Raw genomic sequence first — 13720 nt, forward strand, 5'->3', positions numbered from 1 at the left:
AGACCATAGGTTCCTATAGGCAGTCTTATTCCCAGTTTTATTCTTTTAAGTTGTCTGGAGAATTTCATGATGACAAATACCCTGGGTTGAATTATGTCTCCCTCAGATTCATAAATTGAAGTCCTAACTGTTAGCACCTTAGCATGTGACCTTATTTGGAAATAAGACTGTTGTAATAAGATGAGATCATTAGGTGGGTCCTAATGTTCTTATATAAACTGGGAAATCTGGACACAGAGATGGGTATAGAGGGAGAATGGTGTGTTAAGAGTAGAGATCAAGGTGACACCTTCCAAGAGCCAGGGAACAACAAAGCTTGTCAGCTAACCATCAAAAGCTAGACAAGAGGGGCTGGGGAGATAGCTCAGTTGGTAAAGTGCTTGCCTGGTAAGCACAAAGCCCTGGGTTCAATCCCCAGCACCACAAAAAAAATAAAGAAAAAAAAAAGCTAGACAAGAAACAAGGAATGGATACAATCTCATAACCCTCAGAAGGAACTAATCCTGCTATCATCTCCATCTTAGACTTCCAGCCTCCAGAACTGTGAACCAATGTTTCTGCCAAGTCACATGGTACCTATAGTACTTCCTTATGACAGCCCCAGCAAACGGATCGGTACATATAGTTCATAATGTATAATGTAAAAATCAGTCATTGTACAATTGATCACAAAAAGTGATCAAGTCAGTGCCTGGTTGTGGTCCTTCTTGAGTAAAGGTACTGGCGTACAGTCTTTCAAGAGATGCTTAAGTGAAGTATAATAGCATTTGGTATCAGCAAAGGAACTATTACTTTGATACGGCCATGAAACTCATTAGAATGGAAAGCTGTGACCCCCTCCCCTTGATATCCTAATATACTGTTTTACAAGGGAGTAAAAGTAGGTCAAAGAATTATAGTCATCACCAGTTCTGCTAGCAAAGAAACAAAGGCAAAGTTTGTTCCACTCACACATGTTCTTTGTTATGCATCAATTCTCTTCTGATAGTCAAATTGGAAAGCAGTGAAAAGGGTACAAAGGATCAATACGACAATCATCAACCAGTGAAGTAGGTCCCACTTTGTGACGCTGGTGCATTCAGACTTGGAATGTCCCAGAGGTCATATGAAACGGGACGGCAGTGGCTTTCCCACGGTACTAGCTTCACTAGTCCTCTCTATAAGAAGGACTGCCTCCTAACTTTAAATAAGGTCATTTGGAGCCATCCCTCCCCTTAAAATCTCATTCACTTTAACTTCACATGTGTACAAAGCATTGAAACTCTGCACTATTAAAATAATTTGTTTTTTATGATGGTTCATTCATTCCTAATATTATATGGCTTTTTTTTTTTTTTTGAGACATACTACAATGAAAATGAGGGACATAGGGCTTGGAAGCTGTTACAGTTTGGATCTTAAATGTCCCTCAAAGCTCATGAGTTGAGGGTTTAGTCCCCAGTGCAGCAGTGTTCTGAGTGCATAGGTGGGGCCTTTGAGAGAAGATTGGATCATGAGGGCTCTAACTTCATCAATGGATTAATCCATTGATGGATTCATTCAGTAATGGGTTGGGGGTAAAGGCTTTGTTTTCAAAGTGAGCTCTTTCTTTCTGCTACCTGGGTACCATGAGGTGAACACCTTTGCTCTACCATGTGTTCCCCACCATGATACTTTGCCTTGCCATAGTCCCAGAAACAATAGAGCCAAGTGACCATGACTGAAACTTGTGAAGCCATAAGTCAAAATAAATATTTACTTCTTTAAAGGTGCTTTTATCTGGCATTTTGTCACAGTAAGGGAAAGCTGGTTAACACAGAAACTTTTGCCTTATGTAGAAGACCAGAGTTTATCCATCTGTCAAAGGCAGTGGTTTGTACCTCCCAAACCAGTGATTCCCTTCACATAGCATGCTGTATATGTTATAAGGAGAAAAATCCTTCTAATTTTTTGAATATTTCCATCCAAGAAAATTAATTGGGTCATTAGGCAAATAGAGACCATGACACATACAACTGTGAAGTCACGTTGTTTCAACAGACCAATGAAAATGTAACAAATCCTCTTTCCCTTTTCCATGACTTGCTATAGAACCACAATTTGATCCACTCCAGTTTCAACAGCTAATTAATTTGCAAAGCCATTCATTCTGTATTTGAAGTGCTGGATAAGAAGTATTATCTATGCATATGCGGACTATTTTTATTTTTATGATGTCAGTTTCAGCCAGAGTTGTCTAAAAGAAACTGGTTGGATGGTAACAAAGGAAGTTGCTTTGGATGCTTAGGTGGTAAATTCAAAAGGCAATAAAATCAGATATCAAAGGATCAAATTGCAAACATCAACATGTTTTAACTAAATATTTGTATTTACTAAGCACCTATGACGTGCCCAGTATTACACCAGAAAATTGAAGAGACATGTCAAAGAGAGCATCATTACCCTCAATTAACTCAAAATATTATCTGACCATGATTAAATATAAGAAACAAGTTTAAAATCAATGGAAAACATAATATACAGTTAAGTCCTAAGTTGGTTAGTACTAAATTTTATAAGAGTTCAGAACATGGTAATAAAAAGTGGAGAGTTTCTAAGAGTCAACATGAAGTATCTTGGTTGACCATGCTTTGAAGGACAAGCAAGATTTATAAAATCATAGAAACTAAGAAGATTTCTTTGAAATTGTATATAGATTTAAAGGTTAATTATAAAACTACTCCAAAACACACAAAATAAAATTGTGGAGATTGTATTATTATTGTTAAAGGGAAGAGGATGGGAATGAGAGGGATGCTGAAATATAATCAAACATGAGTAGGAACCAGGAAAATACCATTGCATCACAAGACGATGCAGAGAGAAAACAAAACTCAGTCCTCAAATTGGGTATTTTACCAACTGACAAACTGGATAATTAATGTGCATTTTCTCCTTCTAGAAAAATATAGAATATTGCCAAGGAGTTCTTTCTCCATTTCTTGGTCACCTTTAATGTCCCCATGATGCAAAAGTGGAAAGTTCTCATTTAGCTGATTAACTGTACCCTTTGTTATATATACAAATGTATTTATCCCCCTCCCAAATTATATAGCACTTCCAGAGACCTACTTAACCACCTGATTAATTACTGGACCTCTGTGTAAATTACTGTCAAGATTAAGATGATCATTTTATCACTGATTCTATTTGATGAACATTTACAGTTTAACATATCTGACAAAGCCATTTGTAAACCCTTATAATATAAATGAAGGTACATTAAAGCTACAATAAGTCCATAATATTAATAGCCTTAAAATAATTTGCTAACTACAGACAGTTCCCTAAACAATTACAAGATGTTCTATGTTAATTTAGAAAGGAATTCCAAACAAGGCATTTAAAACCTAATAAGATGCCATTTAATGAAGGGGGACAGGGGAGGGGGAAAAGAGAAAGAAAACCCTAAGGCTTGAACTAGGAGAAATGATTCTCAGAGCTACTGACCCTTGCAAGATCCATGTTTTCTTGGGTTTCTAGACACAAAGCAGATTTCTAATTGAAGGTGATTATCTAGTTGCTACATCCCAAACTGCATATTTTCTTGTATTGATTCACATCGACAACTAGTTAAATGGAGTATTTATCAGTCTGAAAAGTCCATAGGAATAGTCAAGTCAATCTCTGTAAACAAGCTCTATAAACTATGAGGCACTACACAATTTGACAATAGCCTGCCTCCTGGTATTCATGTAGACCTAAGAGCTGAATTATGTCAATCAACCAGGAATTGGTTTTACAAAGAGATCACAGAAAAAAGTTCCTGGCTTGTTCTTGAGTTTTCTGAGGTGTAGACACCACTGAGCATGCTTGTTAGTCCACTGAAATATACACACAGATATAATCACCATTACTGTGGAGGAAAAAGGAACAGCAACACACTTCCAAAAACAAAAAGACAAATTCAAAAAGACAAATTCCTATGCAGCAAATTTTAACTCCACACACTTGCCTCTACCTAGCACCAAGGTGGATAGCTTGACTGAGGCAATAAAATGACAAAAAATATGCAGACTTCTGCAAAGACCCAAGTGTGCCTCTATAAAATATAGTTCCCATTAGTTGGGTTAATTAAGATGAACACACAAGTCATTGAAAACCCCCAAAGTAGAAGAAGATAATTTACCAAGTCACAAAGAGTAGAATTCACTCTGACTAATTCATTTAACACATTAGAAGGAGGTTCCTTATTACTACTCAAGTTGTCACCATTGATTACCAAAATGACATGTATCCAAATACTCACAAAGGCTAAAGAACCCCTTGTTTCCTTAGCAAAGGTCTATGAACAAGGCAGAGTGGAACACAGGAAATGTGCAAGTAAATCTAATCACATATATTATAAAAGCTATCAAACAAGTTAAGCACACATACACACACATAATGTTTTTATTTTAGGTTTTGTTTTACTAAGATGAATGAAATAGCGTTCATCTTGAGAATCCAAGTTTGGCATTTTTCATTGGCTTAGCATAATGTTTTCACACAAAATAATAACCAGCATGCCAAGTCAATCTTTCACAAAACATTCACAACAAAAGACAAACAGTGAAGAAATTTGCATCTCAGATGCTCAGACTGCAATTGTGTGAAATCTATCATTATTGAAAAAACATTGACACTCTTACCTCGAGGGTCATGTTCACAGTACTAATGGCCACTTTTATTTCTCCATCTGTCAGTTCCTTTAGATCTTTCAACATTGTTTGTTCAATACTTAAACCTGTGGATAACAGTGGGGGAAAACTGTGTTATGCTTGGGGAACTCTTCTTTTTTAAAATAGTATCAAGGGATTAAAGAATTCACCTGTTAATATCAGCATTTTGTCTTCTATTATCACTTTTATCCATAATAAACAAACACTAAGGCAATAATCACATTTGTGACAGTGTCTGTATCAGTCAAGTTCCTGGTAAGAAAAAGAGCCACCTCTCATGTTTACAAAAGAAAGCTCTTTAGTGTCAGGCCACTTACAGAAATGTGGGCAAGGCTGAAAATGTGAGTAATAGATGGTGCAGCATCCACAGAGGAGCAAAAGGACAGGGAAGGAAAGAGAAACCTGGGACCGGAGAAGAGATGCTGCCATATACAGCACCAAAGCAAAAGGGAGTGGGGAAGAAATACCAGGGCTGTTCTTCTCCCCAACCCCCCATCCCCCCACATGCCACTGACTTTTCCCATTAGCCAAATCCAATCAGAAGCCAGTGCCAAAGGAGTCCAGAAGATTAAATATTCATGGATCAGCCTCTGGAGTCCCAGAGTTGGGGGAGAGGGAGCTGGCAGTGGGGGAGAATGAGTGGAGGTGGAAAAATGGAGAAAAACAGGCAAATTAGTCAAATTATGCCAACAAGACCAAGATTTGCTTTCAGGGTGCATTTAGGCAAGTCCCTATGTTTTCTAGCATAATTTTATTCAAAATGCACTTTACAAATGTAACCCATAAAACTAACATAATTGAGTTGGCTGCCCTTGTAATAGGCTTTAGCGGTAGGGGTCACTGAATTCCTTAAGGGATGGGAGGAATAATCCAGAATGGCTACATTACCAGTACTACATAGTTGTAGTCAATTGACCAATGTACATCAATGAAAGCTAACACAGCAAAACAAGAAAAGGCCTCGCCTAACATTTAATCTTCACACTACATTCTTACTTCTAATTAGGCCTTCTCTCTTAGAAGAAGAACCACAGCAAAGCCTAGTAAAGCACAGGTATCCTTCCCAGTTGCTTTCTAAAGACATCACAATTGATTGCCTACCCTGTCAACTCACAGCACTGTCCATCCCAGCAGCATGGGAAAACAGGTACTAAATATTTTTCTTTACCTAGAAGATTGAAAGGCTGAACGTTTTCCTACTATAGCAAAAAACGATTTATAGAATATGTTGTGACACAAAAAGTCTGGTGTAGTTGTGAAAATGAATGAGAATGCACCCCATCCCTCAGTTATGCGTTCACGCACACCCACACTGGCACACAGGTGACTGAGGTGTGGCAGTTGCTGTCAGTGCCTGTCCCACATTTCCTCAGACCTTTCCATCTCAGTGTGCCCTGCAAGATGCTCCACCACCAGCACCTGCATCTTTTCCTGAAAGTTTTCTCCAGCCGCCAGAACTTACTCTAGGGAATTAACATCCCTTGGATTAGGTGGCCTTCATTGTGGGTCTGCGGATAAATACTTAACAGGCAACAACAAAACTTACTTTGTAATGTTTGTCAGTTTCTGTGGTGTCAACACTTGTACCATGGCCGATCTCAAGCAACCAATCCAACGTTAGCCAATTCACAAAATTCCCCAAAATTTAACCACCAGTGTTTGGAGCCAGGGCAAGCATGTTCCTGCACAACACTGCACCCCTCAGCTGGGATCACCCAAGGGTGCAATTTTACACTCTTTCCCAAGGTTTGCTAGTGGCCTTAACCTCTGGTTTTCCACTGAACTGACTTGCTTGAGAAAACACTCCACTCCCCTATCAGTGAAGGTCTCCCAAATAAACTGCTTTGCCCCAGGGCAATCCCAAAGTAAAGGAGAAAGTTATATAATTTAGTGTTTGCATTTTACATGTAAATGGTGTGGATTTAAATCCTGGCCTGGACACTTTTCAGATGTGTGTTTGATGATGGGAAAGCAAAGAAGCCTTTCTGTGCTTCACTGTCCTCATCTGCAACATGAGGATAGATAATGAAGCACCTGGTTGTCATGAGGATTCAGGAAGATTGTCCTTGCAGAGTTAGACCATCAGAAACTTGCATAAGTTAAGCATTCACTGAATTATAGTTATTTGTTATTATAAAACAGTTGATCCTAGAAATTCACTGTCTTGATACAGCCTAGATTTAGAAAACAATTTTATCAGCTTAGCCATCTTCTCTCTCATTTCTTGCTAAAATTAATTGATTTTTGAAATCCCATTGTGCTTGATGTTGCCTCTGCCACATTCCCAAAATAGAACTCTGTAAGCACAAGGATTGCAGGTAATGATGCATCTGGGGTGTTCATTAGACACATGAATTAACCACACATCCAGACACAAAGACCTCAGAGGAAAGGACACGGGGCCCACACGTTTCCAGGTGAGCCAACATCTGAGCCCGAAAAATCTTCCACCAGCACAAAGCAAGAGGAAAGACAGAGAGAGCATGCTTAAGTTCACCTTCACAGTCCTGACCACACTACACACAGACCATGTCTACTTGGAAGCAGTGAGAGAGGTGGGAGACAGTCACTCACCCTGAGCACTGAACTGGGTCTCCTGCAGGATGTTGATGATGTCCTCTCTTGGAGGCAAGTTAGGAAACTTTTCTTCCAGGACAGAAAGAATCTCTTCTTGCTTCTCTGAGATTTTGTCGGGATCCATGGTCATCCACTTGAAAAGGATACTGCCTGAAAGGCATGGACAAAAATGCCCTTGAACTCTCAGCCAGCCAGGCGAGGGGAGGAAAAGCAATGTCCTTGGTCTCCAGATATTAATCTCTGCATCTTAACTGACCCTTGCATGCTCTATGACACACAGTTTATGGACAAAAGAACTATATGTATATCTTTCCCCCCACCCCACACAACACTTGCAAGTGATTACACCTCAGTTTAAAATTATTTCAAAATGGTAATTAGTAAAAAAAAAAAAAAAAAGGTAATTAGTGGTAAACTATTTAAGAATCTAGTCAACACTATTCCCTTTAAGCAATCACAGAGAATATTTCTCCCACTTATCACATTACTAATCTTATATATGATTTTATTGACTAAATGATTATATACTTCCACCATCAGCAACTAAACTGTCTGACAAGGTGGTTCACCTGAAGTCCATTGCTGACCTTTCAAGCTCCACACAGTTTTGAAGTAGTTTACTATGACCGAGTTAGAAGGATTCACAGGTTTAGATGAAAAGAAATTTGCCAACATGGTTCTCAGGGGAAAATGTTAAAAATTAGATTGGAGAGGTAGACAGAGGCCAGATCATGAAGGGCCTTACAAACTACCATAAAGCTTATCTTTTACTTTCTAAGGGGAATGGAGAAGTTTAAGTAGGAAGAGTAGTATGCTCAATTTCATGTTTTATAAGAATTGCCCAGACTACCATGGCAGAGAATAAATCAGAAAAGGAATATTGGGAGGTTGATTGTGTATAAGAACTAAGATAAGAATAATTTAGCAATTTGAACAGACTCAGATTGAATGATCATTTAAAGGTGTAGGGCAGCCAACCAGATTTTGAGTATAAACCCTGCAGTCTGACAATCTCTGACATAAAATTCAAAATGTAAAGATGATTTTCATACTCTTTATTAAGGATAAATTTCAAGAAAGACCCCATCTGCTTCTGGCTAGGATAGGATATTTTGTATAAAGAATAAGAACAAAAAATTAATATCAAATTAGTAACAACAAAAAATCTCCAAAAATTAGAGAAGTACAAATTAAAACTACATTGAGAATCCATCTCACTCCACTCAGAATGGCAATCATCAAGAAGACAAGTAACAATAAATGTTGGTGAGGATGTCGGGAAAAAGGTTCACTCATACATTGATGGTGGGAATGCAAATTGGTGCAACTGATACGGAAAGCAATATGGAGATTTCTCAGAAAACTTGGAATGGAGACACCATTTGACCCAGTTAATCCCACTCCTTGGTATATACCCAAAGGACTTAAAATCAGCTTACTACAGTGACACAGCCACATCAATGTTTATAGTAACTCATCACAAGACTTAAGCTATGGAACCAACCTAGGTGCCTTCAACAGATGAATGGATAAAGAAAATGTGGTAAACATACAAAATGGAATATTACTCAGTCATAAAGAAGAATGAAATTATGGCATTTGCTCAAAAATAAATGGAACTGGAGACTATCATGCTAACTGAAATAAGCCAATCCCAAAATAACTAAAGGTTGAATATTTTCTCTGATATGTGTATGCTAACACACAATAAGAGGGGGCAGCTAGGGAAGAATAGAAGTTCATTGGATTAGACAAAGGGGAATGAAGGGAAGGGAAAGGGGATGGAAATAGGAAAGACAATAAAATGAATCAGCCATAACTTTCCTATGTTCACATATGAATACATGACCAGTGAAACTCCATATCATGTACAACTGCACGAATGGAATCCTAATTAGAGTAAGTTATACTCCATGAATGCATAGTATGCCTAAATACAATCTACTGTCATGTATATCTAAAAAGAACAGATTTTAAAAATAAAAAAATATTCAAAAATATCTTCAAGAACATTAGAGGATTAGCCACATGACACTCTTTTTTTTTTCTTTTTTTTTTATTTATTTTTTTACGTTTACATAGGGTATCTTAAGAAGCTAAGATCCTAGAGAGAAAGTAAGTACAGAGAATCAAACCCAACATCAGGTGTTGCTATTCCCTATGGGGTATTTGCTAATTCAAGTTGTATCCAATGGGCTGAGAAGGTTTACAAAAATAGTTTCATAGGACTTTGGAGGCTAGAAATAGAGTCTAGGCCCTCTGTAGACAAGCAGTCTTAAACAGCCCAAGTTTTGACACAGTACACCTGAAGAACAGCACACTGGACAAGAGTTGGAAAATTTGGTCTGGAGGTTAAATTGTCTGTTTTTATAAACAGTTTTATCAGAGCACAGCCATACCCATTAATTTATATATCATTTATAGATTTTATTGTACTGTGAAGAAAGAGTTGAGTAGTTGCAGCGGTGACTATAGATCTACAAAGCCTCAAATATTTACTATCTCTCCTATTCTGAAAAAGTTTGCCATCCACACACAAGGAAAAGAGTGAAGCAAAAACAGAACAATCTTCATGGAGATTGAAATCCTGCTGTGTACCATGTCAAAAACAGAATAGATTATCTTCTACTTTTATAATTCCTCTGAAATATAAAAATAATTCATCTCTAGAGCAAAAGAATTTCATTATTCAAGGCTCATTGTCCCTGCATTTTTATATACAATAGTTTAGTCCTCAATAAAAAATTTACCTGGTATAAAGGGAATAAGACCAAATGACCAGAAACTCCAGAGGAAAAACTCATGAGGAAAAGAATGGAAACAGCCAAAGGAAAATTTAAAAACTAGTTGGAGAATTATAGAAGAAAATTAGAATCTATAAGTAAAACAATCAAATGAAATTTTACAATTGTCAATATAATAACTGAATTTAAGAATACAAAAATATGTTAATGGAAGATTAGACACACTGAAGAAAACATTAGTGAACCCTAAAATATATCCATATGGAAACATGGAGTGAAAGGGGAATGAAAAAATACAGAGGTAAGTAGAAGAGACATAAGAAACTTGGAGACAGGTTTAATGCATGTATAATCATTTCCCTCTGAGAGGAGAGAGGAGAGAGAATGAGGTTGGTGCAATGGTTGCAACAGATGCTTCAAAACTGATATTATTCTAACATGCAAGAAATACTATGAACCTAAATCAGGACTAATACAAAGAAAAACACCCACAGGCACATGACAGGAAAAAATTACAGAAAGAAAAAAATAATAACCATAGAAAAAAGACATTGCAGTCAGAAGAACCACAATGAAATTGAGATGAACTTCTTCACTAATGCAATGAAACCAGGAGACAATGGAACTTCATCTTCAGAATGCTGACATAAAATGAAGAAGAAGCCAGGCACAGTGCACATGCCTATAATCCCAGCGGCTCAGGAGGCTGAGGCAGGAAGATGGGAAATTCAAAACCAGCCTCAGCAATTTAACCAGACCCTAAGCAACTCAGCAAGGCCCTTCTCTAAATAAAACATTTAAAAAATGGGCTGGGGATGTGGCTCAGTGGGTAAGTGCCCCTGAATTCAATCCTCAGGACCAAAAAAAAGAAAAGGGAAAACGAAGGCAAAATAAAGACATTTTTCAGAAAAAAAGCTGAAACTGTATGTCACAAGAAGACCTACACTAAGAGAAACATTTAGGCAAAAGAAAAGCATTCCAGAAGGAAACAAAAAGATGCAGAAAAGAAAGAACATTGGACACTGTAAATATGAGTGAGAATAAATCAATATTCACCATATGATGCAATTATAATAATATATTAGAAAGTTTAAAATAGATGAGTAATTGAAGTATATTTCAATGGTAAAAAACTTTAGGAGTTAAGTGGAGATAAAGTGTTCTGAGGATCTTGGATTCTGAGGGAAACAGGAACAATATCCATTTATATGATATTTTAATCATATGTATATTTTCTATTGTGTTACTAAAATAATTTTTTTAAAAAGAATTCTTAACTAACAAAATAAGAATGAGAAAAGTGAGATAACTAGAAAACAAGAATAAATATAAATTCAAATGTAATGGCAATTACAATAAATGTGAAGAGACAAAATAATTAAAAGACAAAACTAAAAAACTGAATTTTAGAAGCCACAGTGTCAATATACAGTTTACAAAAGTACACCTTAAATATGATGTTGAAAGGCTAAAAGTGAAAGGATAGAAAAAGACATAAGGTGCAAACACCAACCACAATGAAGGTGAAGAAATACACCAGTATAGGAAAAAGTAGATCACATGACAAGAAGCGCTGCATGAGAGAAATACCTCTTTATTCTTAAAGGGCCAACCCTTAGGAAGAGTTATCAACTCTAAATTTGTGTGTGTATAATAATGTGGCTTCTAAATATAAAAAGCAAAAATTAGCAAAACATGATGAAGAAAGAGAAAAGTACATTCATAGTGGAAAAGAAATACAGTAAATTTATACCAATTCTTCTGAAGAATAGAAAAAGAGCATTTTCCAACTTATTTTATGAATCCAGTATTACCTTGATACCAACACCTGGTAAGGATATTATAAGAAAGGAGAATTAGAGGCAGATCTTTCTCATGAACACAGAGGCAAAAAATAAAAATTTTTAAAAAGCTAATCCCAAATAAATTCAACAGTGTATAAAAGGGTATTATAGAGTCACCAAGTAGGGAACTGCCAGGAATCAAGGACCAAATTAACACTCAAAAAATATTTAATTTAATTCATCATATTACTAAAGGAGAAAATTCATATGATCATCCAACAAATGTCAAGTAACTATTAGATCCAAGATTTTGTCATTTGGATCTAATGATTTTGTCATATCTCAAGCAGATAGAAAGAAAAGACAACTTCCTTAATTTGATGAATGGTATTTATGAAAACCAGATAAAGACATCCAAACATCATAATTAATTGCAAAATATTGAAAGACTTGCATTTCAAATTAGAAATAAGACCAAAATGACTACTATTACTCTTCCTATTCCTATTCAACAACACACTGTGAATCTGAGCCAAAGAGAAATAAGGCAAGCAAAATAAATTAAAGGGAAAAAGAAAAAGAGATATTCAAACTGTCTTTCCTCATGCATGATGTTTGTATATGTAACAAACTAGAGGAATTTACAAGTGAGATTAGAATAGTAAGTAAATTTAGCAAGTTTGCAGCACATGAGGTCATAAATACAAAATTGACTGTATTTCTATAAATAATCACAAATAATTAACTTTATATTAGGTAGAGGTAAATGAAGGGAAGGGAAGGCATATAGGGGACGGAATGATAGTAGAGTAAAACAGAAATTATTACCTCATGTATATGTATAACTGCATGACTGGTGTGATCCTGCAATATGTACAATCAGAAAAATGAGAGATTACACTCTATTTATGTATGATCTCTCAAAATGTATAAATGCATTCCACTGTCGTGTACAACTAATCAGAAAAAATAAAATTAAAAAAATTTTAAAAAGAAAAAATCAAACTTCAAAAAATTTTTAAAACATTGTATCAAAATATAAAAGATGAGGAATAAAATTCACAAAAATTTTCCTTGACTGGGGTATTTTATTTTTAAAATACATAAATAAAAAGGCAATATGCACCATCAATCTATGAAAAACAATTCCTACAGAATAGCTCAATGAAAAGAGACTTGTAACATTGACTTACGATTGTTTGACTTAACAATTAGAAAGGAATTGATGTACTAACATCATCAGGAAAACCTAATTCAAAAAGATGCTCACCATACGCTGAGTTGGTTTTATGGAATGAGAAAGGCCATGGCCCAACTTCAGCCCAGGGACTCGTCTGTATGGCAAACCTTTCAACTTCACAGTAGAAACCCATTCAGTGTGAGGCATAAAAAGAATGAAATTATGGCATTTGCCAGTAAATGGTTGGATCTGGAGACTATCGTGCTAAGTGAAATAAGCCAATTCCAAAAAACCAAAGGTGGAATGTTCTCTCTGATATGTGTATGCTAATTCACAATAAGGGGAGAGGGAGGGAAGAATAGAAGTTCACTGGATCAGAAAAAGAGGAAAATGAGGGGGATGGGAATAGGAAACACAGAATGAATAGGACATAACTTTCCTACGTTCATATATGAATACACCACCAGTGAAACTCCACATCACGTACAATCACAAGGATGAGATCCTAATTTATACTCCATGTATGTATGATATGTCAAAATACACTCTATTGTCATGTATAACTAAACAGAGCAAATTTTTTTAAAAAAAGAAGTCCATTCAACAGTTTCACACTTAGTGCAGTTAGTTAAGTATCAGTGTCAGCGCACACGGTATCCCAAGACACCTGTCAGCACTTTCAAAACTGTTTTGTAATGAGTGTTGACTTAACTTCCAGCAAATTCTGCGGGAGGAAATACTTATATCAATAAACTT

General features: G+C 36.2%; 1 protein-coding gene across 6 annotated transcripts in view; it reads right to left on the minus strand.

Annotated features, from left to right (window-relative positions):
• The window catches only part of Prune2 (prune homolog 2 with BCH domain), a 264764-nt gene that overhangs the window by 189006 nt on the left and 62038 nt on the right, over positions 1-13720 (minus strand). For all 6 annotated transcript variants that reach the window (XM_047524259.1, XM_047524258.1, XM_047524256.1 and 3 more), the window contains exons 5-6: positions 7254-7406; positions 4650-4744 (exon numbers count right to left, since the gene is read on the minus strand). In XM_047524259.1, coding sequence (XP_047380215.1) covers positions 4650-4744; positions 7254-7406 — 248 coding nt within the window. The remainder of the gene's footprint in view (positions 1-4649; positions 4745-7253; positions 7407-13720) is intronic.

Source organism: Sciurus carolinensis, chromosome 14 (genome assembly GCF_902686445.1).
Source record: "Sciurus carolinensis chromosome 14, mSciCar1.2, whole genome shotgun sequence".
Lineage (NCBI taxonomy): Eukaryota > Metazoa > Chordata > Mammalia > Rodentia > Sciuridae > Sciurus > Sciurus carolinensis.